This window comes from Leptonychotes weddellii, chromosome 14, assembly GCF_054177405.1.
Source record: "Leptonychotes weddellii isolate Sample4059 chromosome 14, ASM5417740v2, whole genome shotgun sequence".
NCBI lineage: Eukaryota > Metazoa > Chordata > Mammalia > Carnivora > Phocidae > Leptonychotes > Leptonychotes weddellii.
Genome location: NC_138382.1, coordinates 22,665,628 through 22,681,725, shown reverse-complemented (window position 1 = coordinate 22,681,725; position 16,098 = coordinate 22,665,628). Strand labels below are relative to the sequence as shown.

General features: G+C 36.4%; 1 protein-coding gene across 2 annotated transcripts in view; it reads right to left on the bottom strand.

The window, feature by feature from the left end:
• The window catches only part of NAA35 (N-alpha-acetyltransferase 35, NatC auxiliary subunit), a 94,675-nt gene that overhangs the window by 19,204 nt on the left and 59,373 nt on the right, over positions 1-16,098 (bottom strand). For both annotated transcript variants that reach the window (XM_006734940.3, XM_031029867.2), the window contains exons 12-14: positions 12,275-12,453; positions 7,749-7,808; positions 3,098-3,204 (exon numbers count right to left, since the gene is read on the bottom strand). In XM_006734940.3, coding sequence (XP_006735003.1) covers positions 3,098-3,204; positions 7,749-7,808; positions 12,275-12,453 — 346 coding nt within the window. The remainder of the gene's footprint in view (positions 1-3,097; positions 3,205-7,748; positions 7,809-12,274; positions 12,454-16,098) is intronic.

Sequence of the window (16,098 nt, the reverse complement as noted above, 5' to 3'; positions counted from 1 at the left end):
GGGCGCCTGGGTGGCTCAGTCGTTAAGCGTCTGCCTTCGGCTCAGGTCATGATCCCGGGGTCCTGGGATCGAGCCCCGCATCGGGCTCCCTGCTCCGCGGGAAGCCTGCTTCTCCCTCTCCCACTCCCGCTGCTTGTGTTCCCTCTCTCGCTGTATCTCTCTCTGTCAAATAAATAAAATCTTTAAAAAAAAAAAAAAAGTACACATGCTCCCACCCAGTAACCCCAATCCATAGAATACATTTGTATTATATTTGGCAGCCATTAAAAAGAATTAATTAGATCTACATCAGGTAATGTGAAACATAAATTCACGATGTATCTTTGAGTGGGAAAAAAATTATTTCTAAAGGTTTGATTTATTTGAGACAGAGACAGTGAGAGAGAACACAAGCATGGGGGAGGGGCAGAGGGAGAGGGAGAAGCAGGCTCCCCACTAAGCAGGGAGCACGACCTGGGATCATGACCTGAGCCAAAGGCAGATGCTTAACCAACTGAGCCACCCAGGCACCCAAAATTTTGATTTTTTAAGAATTTATTTATTTATTTGACAGAGACATAGCGAGAGAGGGAACACAAGCAGGCGTAGTGGGAGAGGGAGAAGCAGGCTTCCTGCCGAGCAGGGAGCCCAATGTGAGGCTCGATCCCAGGACTCTGGGATCATGACCTGAGCCGAAGACAGACGCTTAACAACTGAGCCACCCAGGTGCCCTCAAAATTTTGATTTTAAACAAGGAATCCACAAAAAATAATTCAAAGTTCATGATAAAAACATTAAAATATATAAAGTATCACAAAGATATCTACAGTGATGGTCACCAAAATGCAGTTATCTCAGAGGTAAGATTTCAGGAGATTTTTACTATTTTTCATATTTTATGCACTAAATTTTCAGATATGACCATATATCATTTATAGAACCACATTCTGCATTTATTTTTAAAACAACTTAGTTCCCTTCTTATTCCTTTCCTTCCCCTGCTGAATCAGTTGTCACGTCCTATTAATTTTACCTCTGAAATGTTCCTTGGATCTGTCCTCTTTTATATTCTCAGAGTTTAATCCTTCATCATTTCTCACTTGTAGTACTCAATTAGCCTAGCTCACCACTTCGACCCCATTATCACTACCAGTTTGTTTCCTATGAAAAAATATATACTATACTATGCCAATTCCCTCCTAAAAGCCTGAGCACTTCCTCAATGACCCTAAAATAAAGACCGTATTTTACCAAACCATTCAAAATTCTCGAGTCTAACCCCAAACTATCTTAACCATCCAACTCACATTTATTTATTCCCTCATTCAACAAAGATTTATCATGTGCTGACTATTCATACTGTAGACACTGTACTAGCACCTATCATACATTAGTGAACAAAGAGCCAAAACTACCTGCCCTGACCTTGTGGAGTTTATATATATATATTTTAAGATTTTATTTATTTATTTGACAGAGACAGCGAGAGAGGGAACACGAACAGGGGGAATGGGAGAGGGAGAAGCAGGCTTCACGTGGAGCAGGGAGCCTGATGCGGGGCTCAATCCCAGGACCCTGGGATCAGGACCTGAGCCAAAGGTAGACGCTTAACAACTGAGACACCTAGGCACCCCCCTTGTGGAGTTTATATTCTAACAGGAGTGGGAGGGAGAAGGCAGAGAGGGAAATAAGAAATAAACATAATGAAGAATTGTAGGGTACATACAGAATAAACACAGCGAAGAAGTAAATTATATAGTATGTAAGGAAATAGTTGTTATGGGAGAAAGGCAGTGATGTGCTGAGGCAGCATGGAGGATGCACTTTTTAAATAGTCTAATGAAAGCAGACATTACTGAGGTGAAGTTAAACAGACTTGAAGGTGGTGAAGGAGTCAGTCTTGGGCATTTCTTTAAAATACCTTCCACCCCAGACTCTGTGTAAAGGCTGTAGAGTGAGAGCCAGCCTCTATGTTCCCAGAATAACAAGGAGGGCAAAGTGGCTGAAGCAAGGGAGATGAGGAGAGAGGGGTAAGAAATGATGAAGCCAGAGAGGCATCAGGACAAGAGTCTAGACCAGAGAATATGGGACCTCCTAGGCTCAATCATAAGGACTTTGGCTTTTACTGTGAATGAAACAGGAAATATAACCAACATTGAATGCCTGGGAATTTACCTCTTCCCAGGGGCAGTCCTTAACTAATTCCTATGTGGGTAAATTCTCAGGCTCCCTTGTTTTTTTGTCCCTGACAAGGACAACTCTGAGCTGCAACCCACACTGTGTCTCCACAGTTCACCAACAGGACCCAACCAGAGTTACTTTCCATGAAGTATACCTCTGCGTGGTTTTCTTCCTTTTCATTTCCCACTTGTCCACAACCCTGCTGGTTTTTCCTGGAAACATTTTCTAAGGTTATATGAACTGTCTCAGGATCTGCTTCTGGGAAACCCAAGTTAAGCAAGGAAAAGGTTTTATGTGAGATGTGGCATGATTTATTCAACAAATTAAGTGCTGAACCACTAACTGTTCTTAAAATATATAATTCATATGCCCATGTCTTCAGACATGCTGGTTTTTTTGCTGAGAAATAACAGCACCTTTCTTCCCTCCCCTTTGGAAAAGCTCTACTCATTTTCCAAAATGCCAACACAAGTGATGATTTCTTGTTGCATGTAATCCTTTCCAGCTTCTTATGGCAACATGTTTCTGGTAGAGCCACTGCTCTAATGCTAACTCAAGGATCAAATATTTGCATTTTCTACTTTTATCTAGACTCAGATCACTGAGAAGAGACCTTACCTTGTTTTCTTATAATTATTCCCAAAGTGCTTCCCTGACACAGTGCTTTGCACACAGTAAGAATCAATGCAACTTACTGAATCTGGTAATTCTTTGTAAGGTTTTCTTCTCATATTGGGCCTAATGTCAACTTCACAAAAACCTCAGTTTAAATCTAAATAATATGCAGCAGAAATCAATTAATTTTAATATGACTGAGTTTTTTGTTTTTTACATGAAGATTTGATTACAACAGTTTTTATGCCTTGGCTATAAAGGAGCACAGAGAATTGGGGCTTTTAAGAAATACATACACTATAAAAAGTCTTAGGGTACTTACTTCGGGGAGAGCACCGGAGGACTGACAAAAGACCGAAGGGCATCCTTCACCATGTCTTGCATGAGATGGGTTCCAAAGACCTTTTTGTTATCCACCAAGAAAGTGGTCTTAAAACAAACGTTATATATTAGTAATGCTATCACAATTTTAATATACTGTACATATAACTGTCTTTACTGTGACATGAACATACTTCTTAAAAATACTGCAGAATACAGAAGAGATTAAAGTATAAAAACCTGGTGGAAATCAATCAATAAATAAATGACTATTTCAACAATGGGAATTAATTATTAATCCCTATTAAGATGCATTCTGATGAAGGAAAATAAAAAAATGTACAAGAAAATATATTTCCTACATCCAGGGTAGTAACAGTACACTAGTCAAAATGAACTGACTAGTCTGAATATGTCATATAAGCTAATATGTAAGAAAGAGGGCTTCATAAATCATGAAACAGCAAATGGTTATCAATATTAGTTGATAATCTTTGTCTCTAATAAACATTTTGGAATACATACACACTTTCTGAAATTGGAAAAACAGATTTCATGATTTAAAGTAATAAATTATTTAATAATAATTTGCATTTAATTTTCTCCCCTTAATGACCTCAGTGTGTTTTAATATTTGCTATACTATCCCTTCCTTGATTTCCTAACACATTTGGGTGGTTTCCACTTTTGGGTGATCATGAACCAAATAGCTATAAACATTCGTAGACAAGTTTCCAGGAGAACACAGGATTTCACTTTTCGTAGGCAAATATTAAGCAGGAGTGGGATTTGTATATTTAATTTTATAAGAACCTGACAAACTGTTTTACAAAGTGGCTGTAGCACTTCACATTCTTGTCAGTAAATGCATCCTCACCAGCACTTGGTATTGTCATTTTTCTTTTTTTTTTTTTTTAAAGATATTATAAAAGATGGATAGTGGTATTTCACTGTGGTTTTAATTTGCATATCCCTAATACCAATTATGTTCAGTATGTTTTCATACTGAAGTGTTTAAACTTGTTGCTCATTTTAAAAGCTGGGCTGTCTGTTCTTACTGTTGTGTTTATAGAGTTCTTTGTATGATGTAAGTCCTTTGCCACACATGGATTTGCAAATATTTTCTCCACTCTGTAGAGTCTCTTTTCATTTTCTTAACAATGTCTTCCACAGAATTAAAGTTCTAAACTGATCATTTTTTATGAATTGTTTCTGATGCCATACCTAAGAATTCTGTCTTCTAAAGTCACAAAGATTTTCTCCTATCCCTTCTTATAAAAGTTTTATAGTTTTACCTTTTAGATTTATGATGCATTTTGAGTCAATCTTTTTGCATATGTCTGTCCAACTGTTCTTGTACCATTGTTGAAAAGACTACCATTTCTCCACTGATTTGCCTTTGTATTTTGTCAAAAATTACTGACCATATTAATAAATGATCAGTTGACCATGTTAACTAATAAAGGACTATGAAATATTCTATATAAATGACTATAGAATACTATATAATTGTATATAGTACTATATAATAAAAGACTAATTAAAGAGTAGGACTTTTCTAGACTCCCCTCTTGGTTCCACTGATCCATTTTGCCAATACCACACCTGTCCTGCAGTCAGATAGCATGAGTTCCCCAACTCTGCTTTTTTGCACCGTTGGTTTGGCTATTCTAGTTCCTTTGCCTTTCCATATAAATTTTAGAATCAACTTGTTGACATCTACAAAAATACTATGATTTTGATTGAGATTGCTCTGAATCTGCAGATCAATTCTGGGAAGAACTAACATCTTAGAAATAGTAATTCTTCCAATCCACAAACAAGGTATATTTCTCCATTTATTTAGGTCTTTGATTTCTTTCACCAGTATTTTGTAGTTTTTCAGCATATAGGTCCTATAAACAGGTGTTAGATTTATACCTAATTATTTCATTTTCTGTGTTATTGTAAATAGTACTGTTTTTAAATGTTTTACTTCCCATTGCTCATTGCAAATATATAGAAATACAACTGCTTTTTGTATATTGACCTCATATCCTGTATTCTTCTTAAACTCACCCATCTGGTCTAGGAACTTCTTTGTAGATTCCTTGACATTCTATATAGAAAATAATGTTGTCTATAAAAATGTATTTTTTCCTTTTTCAACTGTATGCCTTTTATTTCTTTTTCCTTCCTTTTTCCACTGGCTAAAATTTCCAGTACAGCTCTCCCTCAACTTATGATGATTGGCTTATGTCCCAATAAGCCCACTGTAAGTTGAAAATACTCTTAAGTTGCAATGCATTTAATACATCTAACATACTGAACATCATAGCTTAGCCTAGCCTACCTTAAACATGCTCAGAACACTTACATTAGCCTACTGTTGTGCAAAATCATCTAACACAAAGCTTATTTGATAATAAAGTGTTGAATATCTCCTGTAATTTATTGAATGCTATACTGAAAGTGAAAAACAGAATGGTTAAATCAGTTGTTTACCCTTGTGATTGTGTGGCTGAGTGGGAGCTGTGGCTCGCTGGTCATGCCCAGCATCATGAGAGAGTATTATACTGCATACTGAAAAGATCAAAATTCAAAATAATGAAGTATGGTTTCTATTGAATGCACATCACTTTCACACCATCATAAAGTTTATAAATCATAAGCCAAACCCTCTTAAGTTGTGGACCATCTGTATGTAGTATGTTGAAAAAGAGTGGAGAGAGAGAGTGGACATCCTCGTTTTACTCTCAATCTTAGGAGGAAAGGATTTAATCTTCCATCATTAAGTACGATGTTAGCTGCAGATTTTCTTGTACATACCCTTTATCAGGTTAAGGAAATTCTTTTCTATTGCTAGTTTTGCTGAGAGTTTTTATCATGAATGGAGGTTGAATTATGTCAAATGCTTTTCCTGAATCTACTGAGACTTTACATTGTATGGTGGATTACACTGACTGATTTTTGAATGCTGAACCAGGCTTGAATTCTTGGAAAAAAACCAACTTGGTCAAGATGTATTATTTTTTTATATATTGTTGATTTGATATAATACTTTAAGGTTGTTCTGTCTATGCTCATAATATGTCTATAATTTTCCATGCTTTTAATGTCTTTGGTTTTGCTACTGAGATATTGCTGGCTTTATATGAGTATTGTTGGCTTTTCTATTTTCTGGAACAGACTGTACAGAACTGACCTGGAATTTTCTTTGTTGGAAGATTTTAAACTATGAATTCAATTTCTTTAATAGATACAGGATCATTCAAGTTATCTCTTTCTTTGTGAGTTTGGGTAATGTCCTTCAAGAAATTAGTCCATTTGATCTATGTTTTTGAATTTATGGACATGAGTTGTTTATAATATTTCCCATATAACCTTTTACAGACCCTTACAGGTCTGTAGTAGTACTCTTTTTCATTCCTGCTATTATTCATCTGTACCTTTTTTTCTTGTTCTGTCTAGTTAGAGGTTCTTCAATGTTATTGATATCTTTTTTCCTTTTTTTTAAAGGCTCAGTTAATTTTTTTAAAGTATTGTTTATTTAAGTAATCTCTACACCCAATGGGGCTCGAACTCACAACCCTGAGATCAAGAGTCACACATTCTTCCAACTGGGCCATTCAGGCACCCCTTTAATTGATATTTTCAAAAGAACCAAGTTTTTGGTTACATCAATTTTCTTCACTGTTTATCTGTTTCTTATTTTACTGATTTCTTCTGCTTGCTTTGAGTTTCATTTGCTTTTTTTTGTAGAAGCTCCAATTATTCAGACCTTTCTTTTAAAAAATTTTTAACTGAAGTATAGTTAACATATAATATTATATTAGCTTCAGGTGTACAACACAGTGATTGTACTACTCACCATGGTACGTGTAGTTATCATCTGTCACCAAGGTTATTACAATATTATTAACTATATTCCACATGCTGTACTTTTCATCCCTGTGACTTATTTATTTGAGAGAGAAAGAGCACAAGAGGGAGCAGGGTCAGAGGGAGAAGCAGACTCCCTGCTGAGGAGGGAGCCAGACGTGGAACTCGATCCTGGGACTCCGGGATCATGACCTAAGCGGAAGGCAGTTGCTTAACCAACTGAGCCATCCAGGCGCCCCTTGTGACTTATTTATTTTATAACTGGAAGTTTGTATCTCTTAATCCCCTTCACCTATTTCACCCATTCCCTACCCTCCCCATCCCTTTGGGAACCACTTTCTTCTTTTTCTCATATAAACATTTAATCTTATAAATTTTCCTCTAAGCACTGCTTCAATTATATCCCACAGATTCTGTAGGTTATATTTTCATTTTCATTCAGTTCAAAATATTTTCTAATTATCCTCAGGACTTCCTCTTTAGAAGTGTGTTAATTTTCAAATATCTGGAAAATTTCCAAATATCTTTGTTACTGGTTACTAGTTTAATTCCAAAATAGTCAAAGAGCATACTTTGTATGATTTCAATTGTTTTTAAATTATTAAGGTTTTATAGCCAAGGATATGATCTTGATGAATGTCTAATATTCTAATACTTCTATCACAAAAATATAACACTAACTGTTGATATCCTTTAAAAGCATCTACTTTTGTTCCAGCAATCAATAAAACAATGTCAAGACACATAAAATTTGATGTTTAAAGAAGTACTGCAATATTCTTAGAACTTACTTGTAACAGAGATCTTGAAAGAACACAAGGTGATTGTTCACTAAATTCACAGAAAAAATCCTGATACACAGAGAAAAAATAATGTCATTAATAGATTAAATAAAAGCTGGAAATGTTTATATATAGCATATAATTTTTTACCAGACCTTCTGGAAATTATATACTACCAGAGTTAAAATATGACAAAGAGCTAAGGATCATTTCTATAGGACCTGTCTTAATTGTATCAATGGGACAATAGATGATTTTGGATACTTTTTTTTAACTGACCGACAGAATTGTGTGGATACCAATATTAAATTTGCACACCATGAAAAAAATAGCATCAGTAATAATTTGCTAACTAATGGCAGAAGTTTACTTCCTACTTCACAGAAATAAATACCAAGTAACCAGGCCAAGTGGATTCACAAAACTGACTATTCCTGATTCTTCTGACATCCAAAAGATATGCTTAGAGAAACTATATAGGGTTTATACAGAGATAAAAGAAAAAAGGTAAGAAAATACACTACAATGTTAGCTTCTGTATATTATAGGATAGTAGCTATTTATCATTTTCATATTTTTTGTGTGTTTTCCAGACTCGTGATCCCCAATTTAAATGGTGCTCTGCCAAAACCTACCAAGTTTCTCTAGTCAATTCACTTTTTCACAATTAACTTTTATACCTTGCTCACACTTCTCAATGTTCTCTACTACAGATGTCCTCCCATTTAACATTACAAAAAAAATTAAGTCACCTATCAACAGGAAATCCCTCCACTTCAGCCTCTAAACTTTATCAAACTGAACCCACATTTATAGCCAGATCCTTTCCTTGCCCACTTTAACAATGGAAACCTTCCATTTGTACTATGACTCCATTCTTTCCGGTCTTTTCAGGAACATTACACATTGTCAAGCATCCATCCTTGTCTGTCCTAGGTATTTAACTTCTCCCTCTCTTCCAGATCCTCCCCATTTATATTTAAGTAGTCAATTTTCCCCCATCTTAAAAAAGAAACTGTCACATGCTCCACATTTCTCCCTCAACCGCTGCCTTCTCAGCTAAACTTTCTGAAACAGTTGACTGAACGGTCTCTACTTAATCAATGGCCCCTCCTCATCAACACCCACTAGCCTAGCTTTTCACTCTAGTCACAACTGTCCTCTGACACCAAATCCAGTTGACATTTGTTTTGGACCTTATTCACTTCTTTCATCTGACCTCTCAGCAGTATTTGACCGGACTTCCTTCCTTTTTAAATGACTTTCATGAGTTTTTTCCTTTGTGGCCACTTCTTGGTCTGCTCTGTAGGTTCAAAGTTTAGTTCCAGACTATTTTCTTTTCTCAAGCCATATACTTTTTCCCTCACAATCTTCATCATACTCATGCTTCAATAACTACCTGTAATAGTTCTAAAATTACATATCTAGCACTGACTTCTAAATTCTATCCATATAGTCAATATCTATTCAATATCTCTACATAAATATCTCAAAGGCACCTCAAATTCAGCTTCAGTAAGACCCTAGGCTGACTAAAGGTCTTTGAGAATTTCCCCATTTTGGTGAACAGCAGAGTGTATCAAGATCTCCAAGTCAGAAATCCAGAGACCTTCCTGAGAGCTCTCTCATGCCCCATATTTAATTCAACACCAACATGCTATCAATTTTAGTTCATGCACAGCTCTAACTCTGACAACCCACATCATCTCCCTGCCATCCTTCTAAATGAAGTTACCATCCTCCCTCCCTTGGACTGTAATGATGGTTTCTTAATTTATCTCCCTGTGTTTACTCTGGTCCCTTACTCTGTGTTTTCTCTACAGTGCAGCACACATGGCTGCAAACTGTTAATTCAGTTACTTAACTACCCCACCCGTGTTGATCTTGCATAAAACTCGAATGTGAAAATGCAGAAACATGCAGAGCATAAACTATAAAGAGTTGTAACTGACATTTCGGTATTTGTTACTCCAATCTTTTTTAAACTGAATTTACCTATCTCTGATGATCCCTTCTGTGTGTGACAATGTATAAAATGAATAATCTATTTTGAAACATAACTTGGCATTCACAAACATTTCCCTATGTCAATATTTTCCTATAACATGTTTTTTTATTATCTTGTTAGCCACTGTATATAACATCATTAGTTTTTGATGCAGTGTTCAGTGATTCACTAGTTGCGTATAACACCCAGTGCTCATCACAACACGTGCCCTCCTCAATACCCACCACCCTGTTACCCCATCCCCCACCCACCTCCCCTCTGAAACCCTGAGTTTGTTTCCCGGGGTCCACAGTCTCTCATGGTTCATCTCCCTCCATGATTTCTCCTCCTTCAGATTTCCCTCCCTTCCCCTATGGTCATGCTTTTTAATGTCAGTATGGCATATATTCTACACATACTATACAGGATGGGAAGTGTCACCAGTGGGCATTTAAACTGTTTCTAGTTTTTCAAGATTACAAATGATGATGAGCCAAATACTCTTTAGTTCATCTTTGCATATATCTTAGATGATTTTCTTATGCTAAATCTCTAGAAGGGGAGTTGCTAGGTCAGGATATACACATTTTTAAGACTTTTGAGAGCAATAGCCACAGAAGCATAGGAGAGCAACTATTTCCCTCCACCAACATTAAATATTACTATACTTTCCAATCAAGTTGTTAAAAAATGCATTTCTTCAATTACTAGTAAGGGTATGCATTTTTCATGTTTACTTCTTTTTCAGTGTGTGTGCTCATGTCCATTCCCAATCTTCCAGAGATGATTTATTTTGTATGTAAGCACACCTTACAATCTGGCACTTTATCCTAATACTAACAGGTTTCTTATGCAGATCCACCAGATATTTGAGCCCCCCTTTTCTCTAACTTCAATCTTCTCGATTCTTGGCCTTAGCCACACTCCCTACTATCACCACTGACTCCTGTCCCAAGTGTTCCAGGGATCCAGACTCTTCTCTTTCTATGCCCTCTTCACATCCAGGGCTGGCAGTCCAGGCCTGGCTCTCCCAGCTCCCCACTACTATGGTATGTCATACAGTATTCACCTCCCTGACAAGGCAATCCATAACCCTCTGCCAGAATATCAAATTCCAACTGCTGCATTATTTTTTCTTATTCCAATTCACACTGATCGCCTTCTAAAATCCTACATTTAATCTGAACACAAATATTCATGTAACGATTAAGAATCAGAAAAAGCAGATGCAGCAGCAGAATAAAAGTCTCTATTCTAATTCCAGATATGCCACTAACCAATCATCTAATTTGGTTACAAGCCCTCTAAACCTTACTTTGTTTAGCTATACAATGAATTGCAAAATGAACTGGGTTATGTCTATGATCTTTTCTACCTTTAAGATTCTATGATTCTTAAGATAGAATAAGGACAAAACTACTAAAAAGAAAGCAAACAGAAAGGAGGTAACAAACACAGAATCAGTGAAAGTTTCACTAAGGAATGAAGACTTAAGCTGGGCGTTAATGACAAAGAATTAGAGGGGAAAATAAAGTTATTACAAGAAAGAGCATAAATAGAAGCACAAATCTTTGTTGACCATCAACTATATCCCAGTGGCTGCTGTTCAAATTCTAGGAATGTAAGCAAGGTATTTCATCATCTCAAGGCATCCAGGTACAGAAGCAACCCGGAACCAACAAGGAAGACCTCACAGAGAAAATGACATGCGCTGGGAATTATGTACCTCTCTGCAGAGTTGTGTAAAATAGTGTACTTATGTCTAAATAATGACAGTATTATATTGCATATTTTCTACCTTCCTAACCTTAAGGAAATATTGCCTTTCTACATTTTAACCCATACAGAAGATTAATTCAAAATACGTAAAATGTATATCCTCTTTCACCCAGCAACTTAATGGTTTAGGAATTTATCTTAAGGAAGATGGAAGCAGATGATATGAAGGTTCCTACAGACAAGCTCATTTTAGTACTATTTATAACAGTAGAACACTGAAAATGACCTAAATACAATTCAATTATGAATGGACTGGAAAAAACTGTGATATATTCTTATTCTTACATGAAATACCATGTAACTATTTAAATAATGTAAAAAAAATGTGTATTTGTTGACATGGAAAGAAAGATGTTCATGATACAGAGATTAGTGATGAAAGCAGGCTACAAATACCATAATCTAATTTTTTGTATAAAAATATACATGTATGTATATATGCATACTCACATAGATGTGTATATGCACACACACATTTACATATAAGAAGTTTTGAAGACAGAATCCAGGGTTTAAATCCTCATTCTTAAAACCTGGGTGAATCATCTAAACTTTAGTTTTTTAATCTCTAAGATGGATAGTACATAATCCTTGTGAAGATTAAATAGAAACAAATACACAACATACACACACACACACCACTTAATTCTCCAGCTATCAAGGAAAATAAGCAATTTTATTTACCGTTGGGACAGTCAGCCTCTAAAAAGTGATAAACTATTCTGTTGTTCAATCAAAACCATATTCCAGAACAGAGATTTGTACTTACCAGGATACAATGTAAATTTGTTAAATTGACCACCTCACAAACAGTTTTTATTCTATCTATTAATCTTGCAAAATAGTTGACCATTTCTTCCCTTTTAATTATTTTTGCATATCGAGGGAAGGTAGGTGGAAGTAGCCTCTGGTTAACAAGGGGCTCAAAACCCATCATAATTGGATGATCTAAAAAGGAAAAAAAAGTAAGATTTTCAGTGTTTCGCTGAATCTTAAACCTCAAATACTAGTAAATATAAAAAGAGAAAGGCCAATTTCAAAAGCATCTCCAGATTCCTGTCACAATATTCTCTAAATGAATTTTATAATTTACAAAAGTCTATATGTATGCATTTTTTTTAAATGAGATAAACAGATTTAATAACCTAAAAAATTGTACTTCCTAACTCCATGGAATTGGTAGTAGTGACAGAAAGGGGTTGCTACCTCACAATTAACCATAAGCCAAGAATGGGATAAAATAGGGAGAAAGCAATGCTGTATTAACCATGAGATTGTGAAAAAAAGGTAAATAAAATGGGAACACAAATTGAGGCTGTTGTCCCTTCAATTACTGAACAGTAGAATCAACTCAAACTTAGTTACAATAATAATGCAAAACAGAGAACAGTCCCCGCCCCACTCCCATGAGTCTGGAATACATTTGGTACTGACATTAATTACAGAAATTCAGAGTGCTTTAAAGCATAAACAACCTTTTACAAGGGACCTAAAGGTGATTTCCTTTTTCCCATTCTCTGCCCACTGTGACCTCACTTTTCACACTAGTGCAAGGCTCCAAACTAAGTTTCTCTCAACTTGAAATCTAAAATGAGGAAATATATGAAATAAAAAGTGATTAAGAATTTGGAATCAGGTTCTCTTGCTGTACTACAAACAGGCTATAAACCAAGAATAAATAAAACAGCTTTGGATGTTAATGAAAGATAAAATTAAGCTAAGTATGGGAAGCTGGGACCCTGGGCGGCTTAGTCTGTTAAGCGTTCGACTCTTGATTTCAGCTCAGGTCATGGTCTTAGGGTTGTGAGAATGAGCCCGGTCTTGGGCTCCATGCCGGGCACGGAGCCTGCTTAAGATCCTCTCCCTCTGCCCCTCCTCCCCAAATTAAGATAAGAAGGCATCATTAAGAATTAAAAGACTGATATTTAACCAAATTATAATAATGCTCCTGTGACATATGTAATTATTCCTGAAGATCAAGCAAATAAAGATGCCCCCCAAGGTTCCTGGCCTTCTTCCTCTTCTCCATACTTAAGTCCTCCCTGGTTGAAGTTATTTATTCTTATAAAAATTCCAATTTAACTAATGTTTTCCAGGCTAAAATCATTAGCCCACAATCTTTCTTCTGAGTGCCAAACCTGATTTCTAACTGCATAATGGACATTTCTACCTTGGTACCCGACATCATCTCAAAAGGCACATATCCAAAAACTGCCATTATCTTGCCCCAAACACTGCTTCTCCTTATATTCCCTTTTTCAATAAAATGACCCACTGCCCTTACAACTGCTTAGGCCAGAAATCTTCTTGTCTGCTTTAATCAGTGCATAAGTCTTAAAGTATTCCACATCCTAACATCCACTGACTGTTCCCCTCCCCTTTCACTCTTACTGCCACTGCAAAAGCCTAACTCATTCCTCTACACTGAATACTCCCTCATTAATTAATCCTGTAAACTGACACCTCAATTTTTTTATCTAAATGACAACCTGATTTCACTCCCCTAATCCAAAAATTTTGTTGGCTCCCTACTGCATACAGTACAAAGTCTGTGGTAGGGCACAGGAAGGTACTTTAAATTTCCTGCCACTCCTGTAGAAAAAAAAATCTGTACTCCAATGGAAAGCTATGCATTGTCAGATTGATTCAAGGCAGCTATTTTACAAATCTATAAATAGTAAGTAACTAATAGAAGACATGCAAATTCTGTCCTGGCAGAGATTCACCTGACTTCCTCCCAAATCTATAGAACAGTTTTGCCTCCATTTATAATTTATTTCAACATTCCAATGCTCCATATAAATTTTAATTTTTTTAAAGATTTTATTTATTTGAGAAAGAGAGAGAGAGAGAGAAAGCATGAGCGAGGGGGAAGGGCAGAGCAAGAAAAAGGCTCCCCAATGACCAGAGAGCCCAATGCGGGGCTCGGAGCCAAAGGCAGACACTTAACTGACTGAACCACCCAGGCACCCCTAAATTTGAATGTTTTAAAACTTTTCGTGCCTAGTTAGTTCACTGAATGAGTTTAACAAAATCCTTAACACATGCTCATTTTTATGTCTGTATGTGAATCAGTTTTTACTTTTTTCTGAAAGTCATCTTTTAACATGCTCTATTCTCTAAGCACCATAAGCTATAAGCAAGCACACTGCCTTACAAGTATCATGTTCTTTTATGCTTCTTTACTTATACACGAACTATTCTTTCTGCCTATAAAGTCTACCCCTTATTCTTAGCCTAAGAGACCTGCTATAGCTTGGATTCCCTCTCATGCTTGGCCCTCCCTCCAAGAACTGTGTATATTCACTGCTACACTGTCCATGTGGGATTACATCATCTCTCCCTCAGTTCTTTTGAAAGAGCAGGAACTGGCTTGTGTCCCAAACACCTAAATGCCTGGTTCATCACAGGCACTGGCTACATGTTTTATGAATGACAAGATGTGCATACTCAAAATGAAAGACTGTTACCAGTATAATGAAACAGTTTAAATTTCTGATTTATAACAGGTCATTTAAGGTAAATGTAGTAGTGAGGATGCTTTACCATACCAACATAAATACATTTTGGGGATAAATGCACAGAATCTAACTACGTAACTGGAAATTATCCTTATATTCCCTGAAAGCATTCTAATTTTCATCTAAAAGTATTACCAAGAAATATTCTCTTATTTTTAATACACACATTTTAAGGCTTTAAACCACAAGTAGAAGATATAGCGACTCATGAAAATCTGTATTACCATGAAGTAAATATTAATGGGAAGTGAGTATCAAATATATTCTACTTACATTTTTTTAAAGATTTTATTTATTCACATGAGAGAGAGAGACAGAGATAGCACAAGCAGGGGGAGAGGGAGAAGCAGATTCCCCGCTGAGTTGGGAGCCCGACACAGGGCTTGATCCCAGAACGCAGAGATCGTGAACTGAGCCAAAGGCAGATGCTTAACCATCTGAGCCACCCAGGAACCCCATCTACATTACATTTTTATACAAATTTTAAAATGCAACATAAAAGGTTAAGCCTCCGACTCGATTTCGGCTCTGGTCATTATCTTAGCATGGAGTCTACTTGAGATTCTCTCTCTCCCTCTCCCTCCCCCTGCTCTCACATGCTCTCTCTCTGAAATAAATAAATCTTTAAAAGAGGTGCGACATAAAACAGTATTACCTTCTGAAACTAATTCAGCTGTCCTGCAGACCACAGGGGTTTATAGCAGCATCCCGGACCTCTACCCACTAGATGCCAGTAGCATCCCCTTAATTGTGAAAAACAAAAATGGGTCCAGACATTGCCGAATGTCCCTGGGAGGCCCCAGTTGAGAAACACTGGTCTAGACAAATACAATATGCAACTTTAATTCAGTGTGGATAAGCTCAGGATGTAACAAGAGAATCTAAACCATGGAAAAATTAGAAAGACTAACAAGTGAAATCTAAGGAAAGACTCATATGATAAGAAGTTAGTAAAATGTTGGTCAGGAAAAAGTATTCCAAGAAATGGAACTGGAGGGTGTTATGCTGAGCGAAATAAGTCAATCAGAGAAAGACATGTATCATATGACCTCACTGATATGAGGAATTCTTA